The sequence below is a fragment of the Nelumbo nucifera genome, chromosome 5, assembly GCF_055504915.1.
Source record: "Nelumbo nucifera cultivar China Antique chromosome 5, China Antique-T2T, whole genome shotgun sequence".
NCBI classification, from domain to species: Eukaryota; Viridiplantae; Streptophyta; class Magnoliopsida; order Proteales; family Nelumbonaceae; genus Nelumbo; species Nelumbo nucifera.
The window spans coordinates 33,541,442-33,559,603 of record NC_142653.1 but is presented as its reverse complement, the minus strand read 5'-3'; the positions used below and the strand labels follow the sequence as shown (position 1 = coordinate 33,559,603).

Here is an 18,162-nt window from a genome sequence, read left to right as displayed (position 1 = left end):
TTAGAAACATCCACACACCATTCAACACAATACACCACCACCACACCACTGCCGTCGTGAACTTTAGTAGCCAAAAACAACTACTTCCAGCACACATATGAGGTATAAACAGAGGAGAACACCGCACCATTGCATGATAGTCACTTGATACCTCCACAAAAACAAAAACAAAAAAAAAATTGAACCAAAATACAACATCTATGGTCCACTACTTGGGTGAAAAACAGATCTGTTCATACCTTTCCAAAAACAACCCTCTTCGTAGAATAGAGGGCTTCTAGTACACCACCTCAACGACCACCACCACAATAACTAGAGGCATACTCACCTCCAAAACCACAAAACGACCACTACTTTTTGGTTTCTTGACAAGCTACAACTCAGGCTAGAAGAAAATCGAAGTAGGCTGGACTGGTTGGCGGTGAACCCAAGAAGAAGAAAAACAGTGAGAAAAAAAAAGAAAAAAGAGGAAAAGAAAACTAGGTTTTATTGCTTTGATACCATGTAAAATCCCGAATGGATTCTAGGTTAAAGTAGAGAAGAAGAGGAGAAGGAAGAAGAAGAGAAGGAGGAGGAGGAGAAGAAGGGTTTGGCTAGATGAGGAAAAAACTATCCTCTCTAGTTGACCCACTTGTATTTATCTCACATAAGCTTGGTTTGAAGAAAGTCAATATTGCCCCTCATAAGTGATGGGACACAACTTAAACATAAATAAAACAGACCTTTCACTCTCACATAGATGCACCCAAATTACCAAAAACCCCTATTTTGTGAACTCTAACAGATAATTAAAAACAACAAAAATTGACATGGAAAAGAGCCACCAAGGTGCATTAAAGTGTGAAGGATTCAACATTCTTTACCACCTAGACCATGGATCCCTACCATGGAACCAACCCTAAGTAGAGGTGTAAATCGGGCCGGCCCGTCACAAAGGCCCATGGGCCGTGCCAGGCCTGGCACAAAGGTTTGTGCTGTGCTGGGCCAAGGGTTCGAGGTCCACGGGCACGACACAAGCCCGTGGCCCACGTACTGGCACGACCCCTCATGGACTGGCACTGGCACGGCTCGTAGCGGGCCGAGCGTGGCCCACCCGGAATATAGCCGTTGCCCCCCCAAAGGGGCCCAACAGCTATAAGCAGCCATATTAGGGGGTATTTGTGTATTTTGCTTGTGGGGTTAAAAAATGGCATAAATACAACTAGTTTAGGGGGGCTTTTTGGGTAAAGTTATAAATAACTACAATGACCAAAATACCCCTCCCAACAACTAAATAACAACTAGTTTTTTGGGTATTTTGGGCAATTGAATTATGTTCAATTCGCCAGTCAACAATTCCTATAAATAGCCCTATCCTCCACCATTCTCATCACACCAATTCAACAATTCTCTTATTAAGTTATTCTCTTAATCTCTCCAGTCTTTCCTCTCTTAGTCTCTTTTAGTCTCTCATACATTCTCTGCGATTTGAGGTGAACTCTAATAGTCTCATAGTCTGATTGGTTGATTGTTTGATTCTCCAAGTTAGCAATTTGGGAGGCTTGGAGCCTTGGACATTGTCACATTGAAAGGCTTTAATCGTTGAAATCAAGTTGTGATTCTAAACCGACAATCCGGGGTAAGTCCAATTAAATTAATTTTATTTTTTTAGAATTTGAAAAAAAATGGCCAACTCTTCCCAAAACCCTAAGTTTAGTAGCCTGATTTGGAGAATATTTAAAATAGAGGATGTTGAGGGGAAGGGGAAAAGAGCAGTTTGCCAAAAATGTAGATAAGACTTTAGCTATTATAGCAAGGGTGGTACTGGCCATTTGACCAAACATTTTCTCACACATGAGAAGGAAGAAGAAATAACCCACAATTTAAATGAATTTTTGAAATAATGGAAAATAAATATTAAAAATATTGGGAGAAGTCGGAGTCTCAAAGAACATTTCTCGCTGCCAATCCCTCCATGGCACGTGATTCGTGATATACTAATCCCTCCGGTGTCTACAGGCTACAGTTTCATCGGAGTCTTGTTTAGTTGTTTTAGTACAGGACCTGCAGGTACCACACTACCACTGTATCAGGGTTGGTTAGATGTAGCCATGAATCATGATGCGAAATATAGATTACAACTTTACAATTACAAGACAAAGGAGGGCATGATACTATTACATACACCGGATATTTCATTTTTCACATGAAGCAGATGATGAAAGTGTGTGTGAATGATATCATCATAATGTATATGTAAATTTTGTTTAAATTGTAAATTTTAACAAATAACCCACAATTTTTTATTTTGTCAAATTATTGTAATTTTTGTTTTAATTTTATTTAATTTATTTGCTATTAATGTAATTTTGTATTTTTAATTTGTAACTATATAGTCTATAATTCTATATTGTATTTTTTATATTTTATTAATTTATTCCATTTTCATATTTCATTCATCCAAGTATGAAGTTTATGAAGTATCCAACCATTGTATATTTCATAATTTCAATATTTGTATAATTGTATGCTTTGTAAATTATATCATTATTCATTCAAATTTAAATGAAATAAAATTCTTAAATTCCTATTTGAATTGTTTTATACTTTTATTTATTTATTCTTTGGGTAATCGTAATTTGTAAGTTCGTTATTATTCGTATCCTGTCCTGATAATCTGATATCCATAATCCATTCAGTCATTCAGTGAGTCTAGCCCGATTCGGCCCACGCCCAAGGCCTTCCCTATGGCCCAGCCCGACACGACCCAAGCCCATCGCAGGGCCTACAGCCTGTTCCAGCCCAGGCCCGCAGCACGACACGGCATGGCACAGGCCCACCTGGGTCTGGGCCGTGGGCCGTGCCGGGCCGACCCCCCAAAATTTCCATCAGGAGGGCGGCACAACCAATGACGGCCCACGGCCCAGCATGGCACGGCCCACACCCGGCACGGCCCACTTTACACCTCTAATCCTAAGGCTGTTACTTAATTGCACGGTTCAAGCCGACAGGCCTGAACCGATCCAACCCTATTTACTACGCAGATTGCAACCGATTGTGATTCTTAGATCAATTAATAATATTGATGGTCCTGGTCTACCACTCATGGGTTTTTTCTTATCAGTTTTTAGACTGATTCCTTCCTAACCCGGACCCAATCGACCCGTTGGCAACGCATATACCATGACAAATTTGAATCACTGAGATATGGTGTTCTTTGGTAAAGTACTGAGACATAATATATTGGAGTTACACAAGTTCTCCCGTGAGTCTCATTGCAATAGATTTGCAAGCAGGAATCATGAGCAAGTAGGTCAACCTAGTGTCCTCAGAATTCTGATTCTTGAGTCAAACTTGTCTTGGTTAGCATTCCCAAGTCAGTAAATCTGACGTTTTCTTACCTGTCTATAAATAGACTGTTCTTATCTGACGACTGGTGGACTATTTTCCTAGATAGTAATACCGACATGACAAGAATAAATGAGGTCCCTTTCTTCCAAAATAATCCCTCCCCCCCCCAAAAAAAAAAAAACTCTCAAAAATCAACCTATAAAGCTGGTAATTAGAACCATAAGATTTTACTGTATAAACGAACTATTCAAATCAGATGAGATGGCTATAATAGTCTCTGATTTATGCTGATTTATATGTATTCAATCCTTCAGACGGGACCTGGTGGGTTATTGTCCTTGAAATGTTGTACATGTGGCAAGTTTTAGGGGGGGTGGGGTGTATAGACCCATCCACTGCCCCAAGAAACTACTGAGCTTTTTCAGTCACTTGGATGGTTGCATCATGGATTCAGTTAGCAAACAGCCCAAACCATCTAATCTAATGAGGGGTTGTCAAGATCAACCACGCCCACATGCCTGGTTCCATGTTATCCCACTGTAAATGGAGTTGCTGCTTTCAAATGGATGTGAAACTGAAAATCTAACATTTCGCCTAACATGGAAAACAGGGTAAATACATTCTGGGTTTCCACCTGAGACGCTGCAAAACTGTTGCATTATTAGCAAGATTCCCAACTTGATTTGTTCAAACACTACCAGCCGGGATCTTTCCTTTGGATAATAAGACAACATTGACATGCTCTTGGGATTCTTTACAGTTTACATGTGATATAGCTCAGGTGGTAGATCAAAATCAGAATGGGGTAGGTGTGCATATTTCTGCCACTCAAATCTGCCAAGATTCAACCTAACGAACTAATGTTACAAGTCAAAAAAGAGACTTCTAGCTCTCTTGTTTCCTCTGAGAAATGAAAAATAGAATACAATTTGTCCAAACCCAATACAGGCTAAGGCGTGGGGTTCATGGGGATGAACTATCCACGTGGCCGATCTGAATTGTTTCATGAGACAAGAGTTGGATTATTTTATCAAAAAAAAAAAGTTGCTTTGGATTAGCCACGTCAGTGCTCTCTGCAAGCAATAATACCTGGGTAGAAGTTAAAACAAAATGCTCTTTTACAGAATACAAAAGAGTACTTAACAGTAATGATGAAGATTATTGAAGGTTTCTCCAGTAAATATAGTAGAAAGGATGAGAGTCTAAAGAATAGATTCTTAAGAGACCAATATGGTCTCTGGCCTCTCCACACACAACAAAGAAAAGAGAAAAGGAAAAAGAATAACCGATTGGATTGGACCAAGAAAAAGAAGATGAAAGATGCTCATGATTACAATACAGAATGTGGGAAAGAAAAATCATCTTCTCCGCCAGAGCTCACCCAAAACTTTACATATAATATATAAAATTGAAAACTTTGCTTGAAGCAAAACCCAGTTTACCAGATGTTTTACTAACAAGGAACGAACTTCAGACTAATCAAACAAGCATTTTTTACAGCATAATAAGCCAAACCATACAACAGATAGGAAGTTGAAATGCAATCATCTCCACCACCTGCACACCACCACAAGCTTCTAATCAAAACCCCATCAATCAATCATGAGAGAGAGAGAGAGTTGTTTTAGTTTTTAACTTCGAAGAAAAGGAGGAAAAAGAAAGAGAACTTGGGAGTGGTAACCTGTGCTCCGAGACCGGATGTGGGCACTGGACGTATTGTAGCGGAGTCGGTTTCACCGGTGGGAAGAGGGACTGCAGGATTACTATTAATAAAAGGAATGCTACCGCCTGTATCTGGCAACATAGATGGAACCGTTGTCGCTGGAGGGCTTGCAGTTGGTGCCGGACTTGGTGAGTTTGATCGATGAGAATGGAACGGCCAATGGTACGCCGGAGTGGACGAGACAATCCCGCCAGAAGTCGGTGGCGGAGCTGCTAGTGGTGGAGACTCCGGCGCCGGAGCCGAGTTACCAGGCGGAGTTGGCAATACCCTTATGGCGAGCTTCTCAGCCTCTGAACAGGCTTTCAGTGAGCCGTTGTTGAAAGAGAAGTAGGCATAGCCAGGGACTGATGGGCGCCACTGAACAAAGCAATAGGAAAGATATTAAAAATAAATTATCAAACAAAATGACATGGAAGAAGAGATTCAGAAGAAGAAAAAGGATTTCATCCACTGTAAAGCAAGGAACCCAGATTTAAATTTCAGGGGAAAGGAAAGAGAGATGCTACCATGAAGGAGGTAGAGTTGGATCGGTTGAGAAGTGTGGCTTCAGCGAAGTTGCAAAGCTTGAAAGCTCTTCTGCTGTGGAAAATGTAGACGTCGTGGTGTCGTTCATATTTGAAAACTGCAACAGAAGGGCAGAAGGTTAATCTGTGTCCTTGGCTCTCTGTTCACTAATGAGAATATCTGTGTGCATTGTTAGTTGAATACTTACCAAGAGAGTCTCCTGTATGAACTGTGGGGTTCCTCCACTCTGCAATTTCATCTACAGCAATAGTCTTGGCATGGGAGGATTGGAAGACTAGACTGAGAAGGAAAAGAAGTATGGGCATCGAGGAAGCCTCCATGGGCTGTTCTTGGTTTCTTTTAGTTTTGGAATCAGAGGTGCAGATAGATGGGGAGGGGCTCGGTGAGTCTGTCTGAGATGGGTCTTTCCTCGTTCAAAATTCAACCTTTTTATCTCTGTGCTACAATTACAAAAGCAGAAAAAGCAGGTCTCGAAATGAGACAGAGAGTGAGGAATTACTGTCAACAGTGTCGGGTGTGTTTGGCTTTTTACCATAGGGGTTTATGTGGAGAGAGAGAGAGAGATTTTGGGTTTGACAGCGTGTGTTTGGATTGGAAGAAAGTCCTCGGATTTTGTGTTTGGGTGCGTGTAGCTGTACATGTTTTCGTTGCAGTGAGCTTTCACCATAGAGGAGGAATTATTTTCCTTTACAGTGAAACTTTTTTTATTAAAAAAAGATAAAAGGAAGAAGAACAAAGCAGAGGAAAGGAAGAAGGAAAAATGAATAGTTGAGACTTGAGACTTGAGAAGAGAAAATTATTATTCTAAAAACATTAGTCAATTATTAATGGCTGATTAATCAAGTCTAGATTCAGGACACAGCACCGGCAATCTTTATATTAGATTATTTTAGTACATATGCACTTATTGAAGCTTTCAATTTTGGGAATGAAATCTTCCTATTTTAATCCTTTTGAATGGTTACTTGGTAAAGGGTTTCTAGCAGCTAATTTTTTAAATCAGCTTAGAGCATGAGACCATTATTTTACTCAATAGGAGGGTAAACCGTGAACACCATCCCCAGTGACCGAAAAGCTTCAAGAACTAAATACACGAGCAAATAATACACAACAACTGAGTACTGACTGATGTGTGATGTCTCCTGTACAAAGGAATAAATACGTGGAATTGTCTCGGATTTGAGGATAAAAAATCTATAAAGCTCTCTTGGACTCAGGGGGGCCTAATTTGCCCAGTATCCAAGGTTTAGTTTAGACGGCCTAACTGGTTCAATAAAGCTTTGAGTAGATGGCAATTCAACTTTGAGTTTGTTGGTTAAGACAAAGCACAAGACAAATTCAAAGACATTAAACAGGTCCAAGCCAAGCCACTCCTCTTGTCAAGTTGATTGCCCAAGGGGCTCGTTTGTCTAAACTCTTAAAGTAAGACCAGTTCATTAATGGCTGAATCATGCCTGATTCGTGACGTTCCGGACCACAATTAACCCTACCCGAAGACAAAGGGAATCATAGATCCCGTGAGTTTTGTGAACGTTATACAGAAACATGAAGCCATTCAAGTTCTACTATGGAGAGGGTTAGGGTTAGGCTTTCACGATCAACATAAGTTTTATGATTTTATTGAATTTGAACCAGGATTGAACAACAATTCAGGTACATGGGGGGGGCGCATTTTAACGGAGTTGAAATAGGTTTTGTGGTTGAGGTGTCACTAGAACATTGAAGCAGACAAAAAACCCCAAAGGTCCCCTCTGGACTTTCTTTTGGTGGATGATTTGGTTGACATGAGCCTTGTAACGATCCAAGAGAATGCGACAGATCATTTGGATGACCATCTGATAACGTATTTGTTGAAATTTTGGCTTGGTATGGTGTGATCCCGGACCCATCCGACGGATGGCCTGCCTGACACTGGACTGTCCTTCTGGGACCACCGAGAAAAAAAGAAACGAAAACTGAAAACATGTCACGTACTGCTACTGTTTGTCCTTTTTCTCCGAGGGAAGCAACTCAAGTACTCAACACAATATCATGGTCAAGGGCGTTACAAACCGCTAGATCCGAACTCGAAAAACATTGGAGCTTATGAACATGATTTACATGAATTTGTATCCAGTTGGTTATTATCACCACGCTCACTTTTATGTACTATGCTTTTTTTTGGGTAAGAAAATGGTTGTATCATGATGAACCATGATAAGAGTATGGTATGAGGTTAGAAACCCAGCTACAGAAAACTCGAATTTACAGCCATCCAAGACTTACGGCTGGAAAATGCCGGCAATGCTTAGGTACTAAACTCTTGCAACCATATTACCTCATGCTCTCTCTCTGTCTCTGAATTGAAAATTTATTTAATACAATAATGGGTTCCTCCTTCCCAGAATAAGATCTTGGGAAACCAAATATTGGTCTCAGAATAAGAAAAAAAAAGCTCTGGAACTCTGGAAGAATAAATAGGACACGAGATACCCGCTCTTCAAAGTTCTCTTAAAGATTTGTTATATTTTAAATGGATATAAGTTCAAGCCTCCCCGTCTCCCCGTCCCCCTCATAGGCCACAGCAACAAAAGGGGATACAGGCTTCTGCAACTGAAATTGTTTTCTTTTAACAATAACTTCTAATTAACCACTCGACACCACCCTCCTTGTATTAATCTATTACGTATACATGGATGGAAGTATTAGTAGTATACTGTATACCTCCAACCTTGGCTTCACAGAAATTTCCTTCAAATCTTAGTCACAAACTCTTAGTTACTCTTTATACATGAATGGACACGCCCTCAAAACACTATCAGTAGGGGAAGATACACAACACATACGTTTTCCCAAGAGAGATATGGCCTTGTCACAGTGGTGCTAACCTTCTATATCTTTACCATCATTCAATAGAAAAGATTCCTTCTCTGTTTTTCTGCATGGATTATTAAATAACCCTACCAATGCACAGAGTGAACTCTTCGAAGAACACGAGGTGGCCTGCGCTTCTCCTGTACTGGGATAAGATATTCCATGAGCTGCATGCAAACCAATTAGATGATCAGTCACAGTGATTAACAAATTATACCAAGCCACATACTTTGTTATCTTCATTCCAAACATCAAGCTAGGACGCCTCAGTAGATTTGTGAGGAATAACCTTAAGAAAAGTAGATGCAATTACCAAAGACATCTCATACAACTTATAAATAGAGTTACCAGGAAAATCGATGCCATTTTCATAAGAACATGTCATTGTTCCTTGGAACTCTATTATGGAGGACCTGGTCTAACTCCAATTTTAAGTGGAGCTGTGCTCCTTAATGATCTACATCTTAACTAAGAGGGAAAAGGGCCAAAAGGCTAGCCTCAGGACTCTTGTATCAAATGCACCCCATTAAAAAACAAGTGGGTGAGTTGCAGAGATATTAAACACATTCAAATGCCACAGAAGTTTGCACAAACACCAAGGCCACTGTAATGATGGGATGTCCAACTAAGATATGAAGAAAGTTTTTTGAAACACTTGGGCCACTGTATCACCATCTCTATACTTCTGTTGACAAAGCAGAATAGCTTGTAAAGAATTAGGAATAGATAGCACGGTTAAATCAGTGAAGAAGAAGATATTTGTAATCAAGAACTACCCATGCAAAGTCCACTGTTGGCATTAACATCTTATGCAGAGACTCATGGTTATCATGTTGAACCATCTGGGTACCATGGACTATACCTTTTTTTCTGCATGTTTGGGCTACACTTATTACTCAAATGGTGGTAAAACATGGACAGGAGCACCAATAAGGTTTAAATACAGAACATATGAATCAACATTCAAAGTCAGCTGAAGTTCCATTGATCATCTCAGCCATATTAAACAGTACACGTTTCAGAATTATGTTTTATCACTTTTCATCAATTTCAAGATTATGTTTTATAAAAAATTAGTGCATGAGAAACAAAATCAAGAACTAATTAAAGCTAAAAATGAGAATTCCTGCATAAGAAGAGAATATGCTGTTCAATGGAATCCATAGATTGGATGACTGTTTATGACAATTGTGTATAGTGCTTATAGAAAAGCATAATTGCATCTACAACTCCAAGAATAATATTGGCCAGAAACATATAGTGAGATCTGAGCATAGTCTGAACAAACAAGATCAAACCTGCAGGAGTGAAGGCACAGTGACAAAACAGAAGCCAGAAGCCACTTAATTCTTCTACTGTTCAAACTAATGATCAGCTTCACACGGCTTTAGGAAAGTAAATGTCAAGGAAAGGCAACCTTGAAGGCTCAATGAACAAAAGAATTTATCCATCAAGTGATCTAATCCTTGCCCTACAACATTGAAGAAGCATATTCCCATACCAACTCTCAGTCATCATCTTCACCTTATCCCAACTATATGGCGTGCATGTTTTGCCATTCCATTCTGTTTGATGCAATATCATCATCATCATCATCATTATCCAAGCCTTATCGCAACCATGGTCAGCTACATGAATCCTGTTTCACCATTCCATTCTCTTTATTGCCATATCTATCATTAAATTACAAGCGCTTAACTCAATTCTTACTACTTCAGCTCATGTCTTTTTTGGTCTGACCCTAGCCCTTCTAGCCCCTTCAACGTGTGACAGGTTGCTGCTTCTTATGGGTTCTGTATGCACATGACCAGACTATATTAGTGTACTTTCTCTTGTTTTATCACCTATTTGAGCTACTCCTAGGTTCCTTTGAATCAAATTGTACTTGCATCCATGATAAGGATACAAGCTTCAAGCTTTTACATCTCAACACTTGCATATCTGGTCTTTTCTTGGCTACATGTGATGATAGGAATCGTTCTTTATAGAAGAACTTCATCTAACGGCCAAGAAGTGATCCCATGACAACCCAAAACACAACAGAGGAACTCTTTTCCCATTAATATAGTGCAATCCTAGCTTCACACAGTCGAAGAGACAAATCTTCGCAATACTCTTCCCTATGTATTAGAATTATTGTTGGACAATTTTAAATAGAGGTGTAAAACGGGCGGGCGGCCTGCACAAAGTGCAGCCCATCCCGGGCCATGCTGCCCTCCCCTGGGATAACTTGGGGGTCGGCCCGGCACGGCCCACGGCCCAAGCCCATGTGGGCCCGTGCCATTCCACAGGCCGAGATGGTCTGTGCGCCAAGTCGTGGACTGGGCCAAAGCTATTTATTTAAGAAAATGAAAAAAAAAACTTAAAATTTTAATTTTATATGAATTTTGATGTATACGATTGCTTATATATACAATAATTAAATAAATTAGTATAATAAAATTGAAAACAATTGTTTATTTTATTAATATATTATTATATAATTATATATATAAATAATATATATAGGTTGTGCTGGCACGCAGGCCGTGCTCGGTCGTGTCGTGTCGGCCCGGCCCACGGACCTAAAACCCTAGGCCCAGCACAGCCCACATGATCGTGCTGGGCCTAGCACGACCCATGGACCGTCGTGTCGGGCCATGCCAAATCCGTGCCGGGCCGCGGGCGACATGACCCGATTTACACCTCTAATTTTAAACATTAAAATCTCCCTGCAAATTTCAGAAATTTCAATCTATGGTCCTTGTCAGTGGAATTTTTTATCTATGATTATATTAACATAAGTCTTCAAACTTACAAGGTCAAGCCTAACAATCTCCTACTTTGGCTGAAGTTTAGTTGAAAATCAAGTCCGGATTGACACAAGTTTTGAATCTTAGTTGCCACTTTGAAGTTCAAAAACTGGATTCATTACTGAGTGTGTGTGTTTTCCTTTCTTTTTTTTCTAATAAGTAATTTATCTGAATCTATTTATGTTGATCTAAAGTAAATCACATTTTCTGAATTTCAGATCACCATAGTCCATAGGATCACCTCCTGGCATCTACATTGTAGAAAGCCAAAAAAGGACTAGGGACGTTAACCCCAGGAATTACTCTAAAAAAGGGCTAATGTATATCTCATGATGACTGGCAGGTATGTATTTAATAATTCCATAATGCATGATCTATTGATGATTTTGGGTAGATCATGTTAGACATCTGTTTATTGGTATCATGCTAAACATGGCTTGATTTATTTTTTGTTCTTAATTCTGTTGCAAACCATGGCTAAGGATCCTTAAAAATAATTGCTTGGTCGTACAGGAGTATCTCTTTCATGCATTCAAAACAACTCTTAGAGTACCATTTGATTCCAAAGCCTTATTTTCATTTTTATTAGAGCATCTTTCAGTTCTTATATCGGTTCTAGGAAGACTCTTTTTTGATAGGTAGTTAGTTCTAGGAAGAAATTTATGTTACAGTTTCTTTTCTTTCTTTTTTTTAACCAAAATAACCCAAAGAAGTTATGGGTGTTAATATTTATAAGCACTCAACCCACATGCACAGGTTTAACATTTCACAAATGTCCTTAGAACACCCAATTGTATTAACCATCAAACAAAACACTTTCCCTCTATCTAGTAGCATATTCAAAAAGGAGAACTAGGACTATATCCTTCTCATTCATCATCATAGCACTTGTGACGGTGGTGCTCATGACGGCACCATTTCTTTTCCTCATCATCAGAGCTGTCTCCACAATTGGCATGATCATATTCTTCCCCTCCAATAACTGGCCTCCCTGGTACATCTGGGGCTGCTCTTCTTTGTGATGCTCATAGTTTGGCCTGTCATAGTTGGGCTTCTGATACTCCTGTTGAATCCCCATAACTTGATCATAAATAGGCATCTTAACTCTTGATGCCCACGACTGGGTCTTCCATTTGCTGGCTCTGAGGCTCTACCTTCTCCTGTCTCCAAAAATTGGACCTCTTCATATCTAGGTTTATATAGTCCTCCTGCCATACCTTTACTCCTCATCTCACTTGTAGTCTCTCCCACAACTGTACCTTCTGTATTCCTGGTTTCCCCCAATAACAGGGCATGCTACCATAGATAGACCCTATAATCTCATATGACCTCCACTTCTGGCCTCCAACCACTGCCAAACTTACCCTTATGGTAACCCGGCCGATTCATCACAGGCTGGAAGCTATAATTTTACTGTGACTTGGGCTTACCTCCATTGTAATTATAGTCAAGGCTGCTGGCTTTTTCCCCATGGGGCCTGCCAGACTAGAAGATGTAGGCAAGCTGTAGCTGTTTTACTTGCCAGCAAGGGCCTCGACACTGTAAGCTAGAGGTTTGGAGTAAAACAAGTTCTGGGGCCTCTGGTAATTAATATCCAACAATGATAATAAGAATGAGTAAGAGATCTCTTGTTGGACAGATCAAGTGCTTGGTTATAAGTGAGGCCAAAGTCATCATCCACAGTATGCCATTGAATCATACTTGTCGAAGTCATCCACACTATAGTCACCTCTCAAATAAAATGCTGTGGGCTGTGGCTTATATGCCTAAGTTTGCCCTATATATAGTTTTCATCTTTCTCTTCCATGTCCTCCAATGCAATTCCTTACGTCCTTTGTTGTCTTTCCCTACATTACGGCCAGTTACTGCTATAAATTTCTTTTAGGTTGAGGTGTCTTCAAATAATATACCAGTCCCTATAACGGTGCTTCTTGATCTAATTAGATTACTCTCAATACAATGGATTTTTTTATGAGTAACAACAGTATATATTTTATTAAAACGTTATGTAATGTGAGTACAACAACAAAGCAAAGAAAGCCCATTAATTTCAGATAACCTCCATACAAAGAAAATATATCAGCTCTTAACCAACTTGGCACCAATACAACTGATCCCTTGATACCCCTTGCATTTGCTAATTAGTTTTCCAGTCCATTAGCAGCCTGTGGAACCCATTTTCACTTTTTCCTGTAGCTTCACTATTATTTTTTGTAGCTCTCTTATAACATATCTGTAGTTCAACTGTTCAAGGCTACCTGCTGTTTGCCACTTGTCCACCCAATAATTGTTCTCAGCTAACCTCTCAATACAATGGATTGCTTTCCTCTCCTAATATAATATAGTTTGTAAAGGGGTGGATTGTAGTGGCCTCCTTACAACATGGTCATCCCCTTTTGGAACACATTCTTAAAGTTGAGGGTAGAGAATACCAAAGTACAATCCAAAGTGAAGAACCCCAAATGCTAACTTATATCTAGGACTCTCCCAGTATGGTGAACTTGGCAACGAGGGCATTAATATAGGTCACACACTCATACAAATGTGACATTTGATTTGGATGCCAAGGGAATACCTTCCTGATGTGATGAGAGAAATGCCAAAAGACCACTAGAAAAGTCTCATGAATGGCCAACCATAAATTGCAAGCCGCCTCCATCCAGTCATTCACAACAATCCTCTCAAATCTGGAGATAATGGATAATTTCATGCCACAGGAGTTGGTTATTTAATAGGTTCACTTTCAATCTAAGAACTTACCCTTTAGTGGAGTTGTAATATTCCATATTGCCTTAACAATAAAAGAATGTAACAATAGTAAGTATCCAATATTGTACTTAAGAAAATACTTATTAAAAAAATATTGTACTTAAGAAAATAGCACATAAAATTTTTTAAACCTCCAACAGACTCAAAAAGTCAAAATTCCAATTAAGGATAAGAGAGCAAAATGAGTGTCAACATCCCAAAGAAACTTTTTTGGATGTCTTTCTTTATAAGCATTTTTTCAGATATGTTAAAATTTTTAACTAAATTTATGAAGACAATTAACATTGACGAAATATATAAAATCCTCCTTTGAGCTCCAAAATGGACCACCAAAAGCACTACTCCATACTAAGTAAAAACCAACTTGCAGTGGACAAGCTGGGGGCATGCATGTGGTGCACCGTGCACCAAAATGTAGTTTTGTCACCTAAAAGGAATGGATTCCAGTCCACTTTCCAAAAGATTGCAGCAATTCATTGAGAGAAAGTTTATAATTTATGAATCACAAGAAATTAACACAAGGAGATTGGAGAAAAAACAAGGACATCATAGGTGGCAAGATGGCTCGCAATATGAGAATATGAGTTAAATATTCACATGCCAATTGTTTATTATTGGTTAAAAACCCGAGAAAAAAACAAAGAGAAGAATATAAATCCTTGTAATCTGTTAGTAAATATGACAAGAAAAGGCAAAGGCACAATACACAGATGCATTATAGAACCAATAATGTAGAAAAAAGGTTGGGCCTCATGATACAGCAAGTTTTTACTAAATAAGTTCTGCCGATCAACAGTAGAAAAGCACATTTCCAATGTCTCATTTATCCAAGACATTTATGACAACTTTTAAGTACATAACAACAAAAGTTCCATTATATATTAGGCTACAAAGTATGGGCAACTAGCCAGTAGCTCTATATTATTATAAATGCACCCAATAAATTGCTAACTGCTAATAACCCCAAAATTCTTTTTGTCTTTCTTTTTCCAGCAAACTTGCTAACCCATAAGCAGTTCCAGCAATTTTCTGAAATGAAAGAACCAGATATAGTCTGCAACAGGTCAAGAGGCTCAACAGCTCTCACACATATATTTACATGTTTATCATGAATAAGTCCTAAAAGGGTTTTCAAATTCCAACTCTCTCTTTTCTACAGTAAAAGCCATTACATATACCATCTTCACTTTGTCAATCTTCTCAAATGAAATAATGGAAGTTCAAACCATGAAATACATGCATGTGAAAAGAAAAAGAAAATCCATACCTGTGCATACCTCTTCTTTGTTTGCTCTGCCTGCAATTTAAAATTTACTATCAGTTCAAAATTTCTTAAAGTAACAGCATTTTAGAAATTTAAAATTAATGAAAAGAGTGGAAGTAATAAATAAATTCTTAAAAAATACAAATCATATTGTTTGTCTATGAGGCTTAACACTCATAACTACCGACCATCAATACATAGCAAAACAAGAACTTCAAGCAAAGGAAAAGGCACCATATGCATTGTAAAAGGCTAGAAAACAGGGTGATCATAAAATATATATATATATAACAGAATTTCTTGCCTCCATGTACTATACCAAGAAACCCAACACACAAGAACAAATAGACACTCTTCTTCTAGACGCACTTCAAATCCAAAACTGACCTAATTAATTACCTGCAAAGAAGTAGACATCTGATGCTTGTTTTCCATCTTACAATAAGGGGAAAAATAACGGCCATAAGTGCACAAATCTCACAAAGCAAGGCACCATGGTTGTTGGTTAGGATGCCAGCAGGTGAAGAAATAAATTTCACCTCAAAATATATCAACTGTCAATCACACGAGACATGCAAGGCCAGAGTGGAAGATGTTGCATCTTAACAAATTTCAAATATTAATTTGAATTAATAAATTATTCTCACTACTTATCAAAAAAGCAAATTTCACATATTATTTAGAGGATAATTTCACCCTTAAACTAAGTTCTTGTTCTAAGAGGTTGCTTAATAATGCAATCTCTTCTTTTAGATTGGCAAGTAAAGAAGGCATTCTAGAGTAACTGTTACTTATCAAATAATATTTAAAAAAAAAACTAAAGCACAGAAAAAAGGGGAAAATGCAAGGTCTGATCTCATAAAACTATGTTCTTTCACTCGACAAGGTTTGCAGAGGCAGCCTAGTAAGGGAAGACAAAATTTAATTATACAGTGAGAAGTAGGACAAATCCAAGCTGGACTTCCAAACAAACCCCAAATCAGAATGATCCTTCAGATATCTAGAAAAATTTCCCTTCCTCCTTTTCTATAAAAATAGAACCCAATTTTATTAATGTGCTATTCCCATAGAGAGATAAATGAACTATGCCCCAAAAATCTAACGTCTGGACAGGCTAAAACACACTGATATATTTTACAACTAACCAAGACAACTTTATAGCCTTCATGAATAACGCATAACAACTGAAAAATTCATGCTGAGCTGAGATACCTGCTCTTTCACTAGCCGTGCGTTTTCCTCCTCCAGCTGTGTTACTAGAGATTCTAGCTCAACGGTGTAAGCCTAAAGATGGAGAAACAAAGTACATACTCATGATACTCGATAAAGAAAAGACTACAACAAAAGCTACACGCAGAACATCATTGAGAAAAAAAAATGTATCATGAATTAACCTGTTTCCGTTCCCTGGACCTAGCTGCAGACTCTCTGTTCTTAATCATCCTCCTTTGTCTCTGCTGAGCAACTTTATCAATCGGCTCTTCCACTATTCTTCTTTTCCCCCTTCCGACTCCTACTGCTGCTGCTGCTCCCTCCACTCCATTCCCAAACCCTACAATTGATCCTTCTATCTGCTGCGGGGGGAAACGATTAGCCAACAAAGGATCAACTGAATAAACCCCTTGTCCAGCCCCCGCCACCTGTGGAATCCTCACATCCTCCTCCCTAACAGCTCCCGCTTTCGCAAGAAAATCCTCCAAGGTCATCTGCTCAATTGCGGAGTCCTTGAAATACTGTCCCTCCTCAATAGCTCTAATTTTCCGATCACCACCACTGGCAGCGATCTCCTTCCACACTTCATCGACCGACTTGCTGCCGCCGACACTCTTCGACAGCGTGGAAGACATCCCGGCACCATTGGCTTGACCATCAGCGCAACTGCCGGGTCCGGCGGTCGGGATAATCTCGGCTGCCGGATTATCACCGTACATGTTCCTGAGAAGCTCGTCCATGTTCATAGACCCGCTAAAGTTCCTGCTCTGATCGTTCTGATTCTCCGAAACAGTTAGCGAATATATAGAGGATTGACGTGCGAGATCCGAATTCGCCGACCTCGAAGATGCCATCACCTTCGACGACGCCATAGCTACTGAATTTTAGGGTTTCTGAGATTTCTATCTAATCTAACTTCCCCGCTCAATTTAGAAAAACTGGCGACTCTCCATTAGTCCATCTCCATCTGTTAGCGCGTGAGTTTCGCTGACGGTTTGAATGAATATGCAAAAAGAAAGAGAGAGAGAGAGAGAGAGAGGGGGAAAACCAGAGTGGTTTGGAAGAAAGGTGGTCTCGGGGACGGCTTGGCAACGGGAGTTTATGTGGGACGTGTGTACTATAAAAAGACAAAAAGACGAGGGTAGCCGGTTGCCGCTTAAATGGGTTTTTTCTTTTCCTTTTATGGGTTGACCCGGTTATTGATTCTTGTCGGACTTTTTTGCTTCGACCTTGGCTTCCGTGTCACGACAATCCTCTTTTTCCACGTCGCTATAATTTTAGTGTAAAACGACAAATACCACCCTATACTTTTACAAATTATCATTGAGTCCTGAAAATATTTTGTAGCTGAACCTGTGCTGCAAGGCTGTCAAGACGTAAGCTCTTGCTCTTTTATTATTTCTTTAATGATTCATTGAATGGGGCATGGGCCCAAGCTAGCAGAAGCTGCAGAACTTCTATTCTAATTATGTTTGGTTTGTGAGAATAGGGCTTTAGAATGCCATTTCAATTCTAACCGTTTATTTTTTTGGGTAAAATACAAGTCTCCCATGAAGCTTTTGAAAATCATGAAAACTTCTCTTATAGTTTCATTTTAACAAATACCTCTCTGAATTTTTGAGAAATTCGACAAAAACCTCCCTTCCGTCACCTTCCTAGACAGAAGAGGGTTAGACTGATGCACCAGTTTTTTT

At 39.2% G+C, this 18,162-nt stretch overlaps 2 protein-coding genes across 2 annotated transcripts; both read right to left on the bottom strand.

Moving 5' to 3' along the window:
- Positions 1–4,454: 4,454 nt before the first annotated feature.
- On the bottom strand, positions 4,455–6,017 carry LOC104599915 (uncharacterized). The gene is made up of 4 exons (XM_010262665.3): positions 5,766–6,017; positions 5,560–5,675; positions 5,012–5,410; positions 4,455–4,887 (listed from the first exon to the last, which is right to left on the bottom strand). The coding sequence occupies exons 1-4, from the start codon at positions 5,896–5,898 to the stop codon at positions 4,825–4,827; spliced, it is 711 nt and encodes a 236-aa protein (XP_010260967.1). The 5' UTR covers positions 5,899–6,017; the 3' UTR covers positions 4,455–4,824.
- Positions 6,018–8,056: 2,039 nt separating this feature from the next.
- LOC104599916 (G-box-binding factor 4-like) lies at positions 8,057–17,562 on the bottom strand. Its single transcript, XM_010262666.3, has 4 exons — positions 16,651–17,562; positions 16,469–16,540; positions 15,260–15,289; positions 8,057–8,598 (listed from the first exon to the last, which is right to left on the bottom strand). Exons 1-4 carry the CDS (start codon positions 17,338–17,340, stop codon positions 8,518–8,520), a joined length of 873 nt encoding a protein of 290 aa, XP_010260968.1. The 5' UTR covers positions 17,341–17,562; the 3' UTR covers positions 8,057–8,517.
- Positions 17,563–18,162: the final 600 nt, after the last annotated feature.

Coding starts and splice junctions, on each gene's coding strand:
- LOC104599915 (XM_010262665.3), bottom strand. CDS start 5,898: ATGGAGGCTTCCTCGATGCCCATACTTCTTTTCCTTCTCAGTCTAGTC. Junction 5,676..5,765: donor TCATACAGGAGACTCTCTTG/GTAAGTATTCAA, acceptor CTTCTGTTGCAG/TTTTCAAATATGAACGACAC. Junction 5,411..5,559: donor CCAACTCTACCTCCTTCATG/GTAGCATCTCTC, acceptor TGCTTTGTTCAG/TGGCGCCCATCAGTCCCTGG.
- LOC104599916 (XM_010262666.3), bottom strand. CDS start 17,340: ATGGCGTCGTCGAAGGTGATGGCATCTTCGAGGTCGGCGAATTCGGAT. Junction 16,541..16,650: donor GGTCCAGGGAACGGAAACAG/GTTAATTCATGA, acceptor CTCCATCTTTAG/GCTTACACCGTTGAGCTAGA. Junction 15,290..16,468: donor CACGGCTAGTGAAAGAGCAG/GTATCTCAGCTC, acceptor TTTAAATTGCAG/GCAGAGCAAACAAAGAAGAG.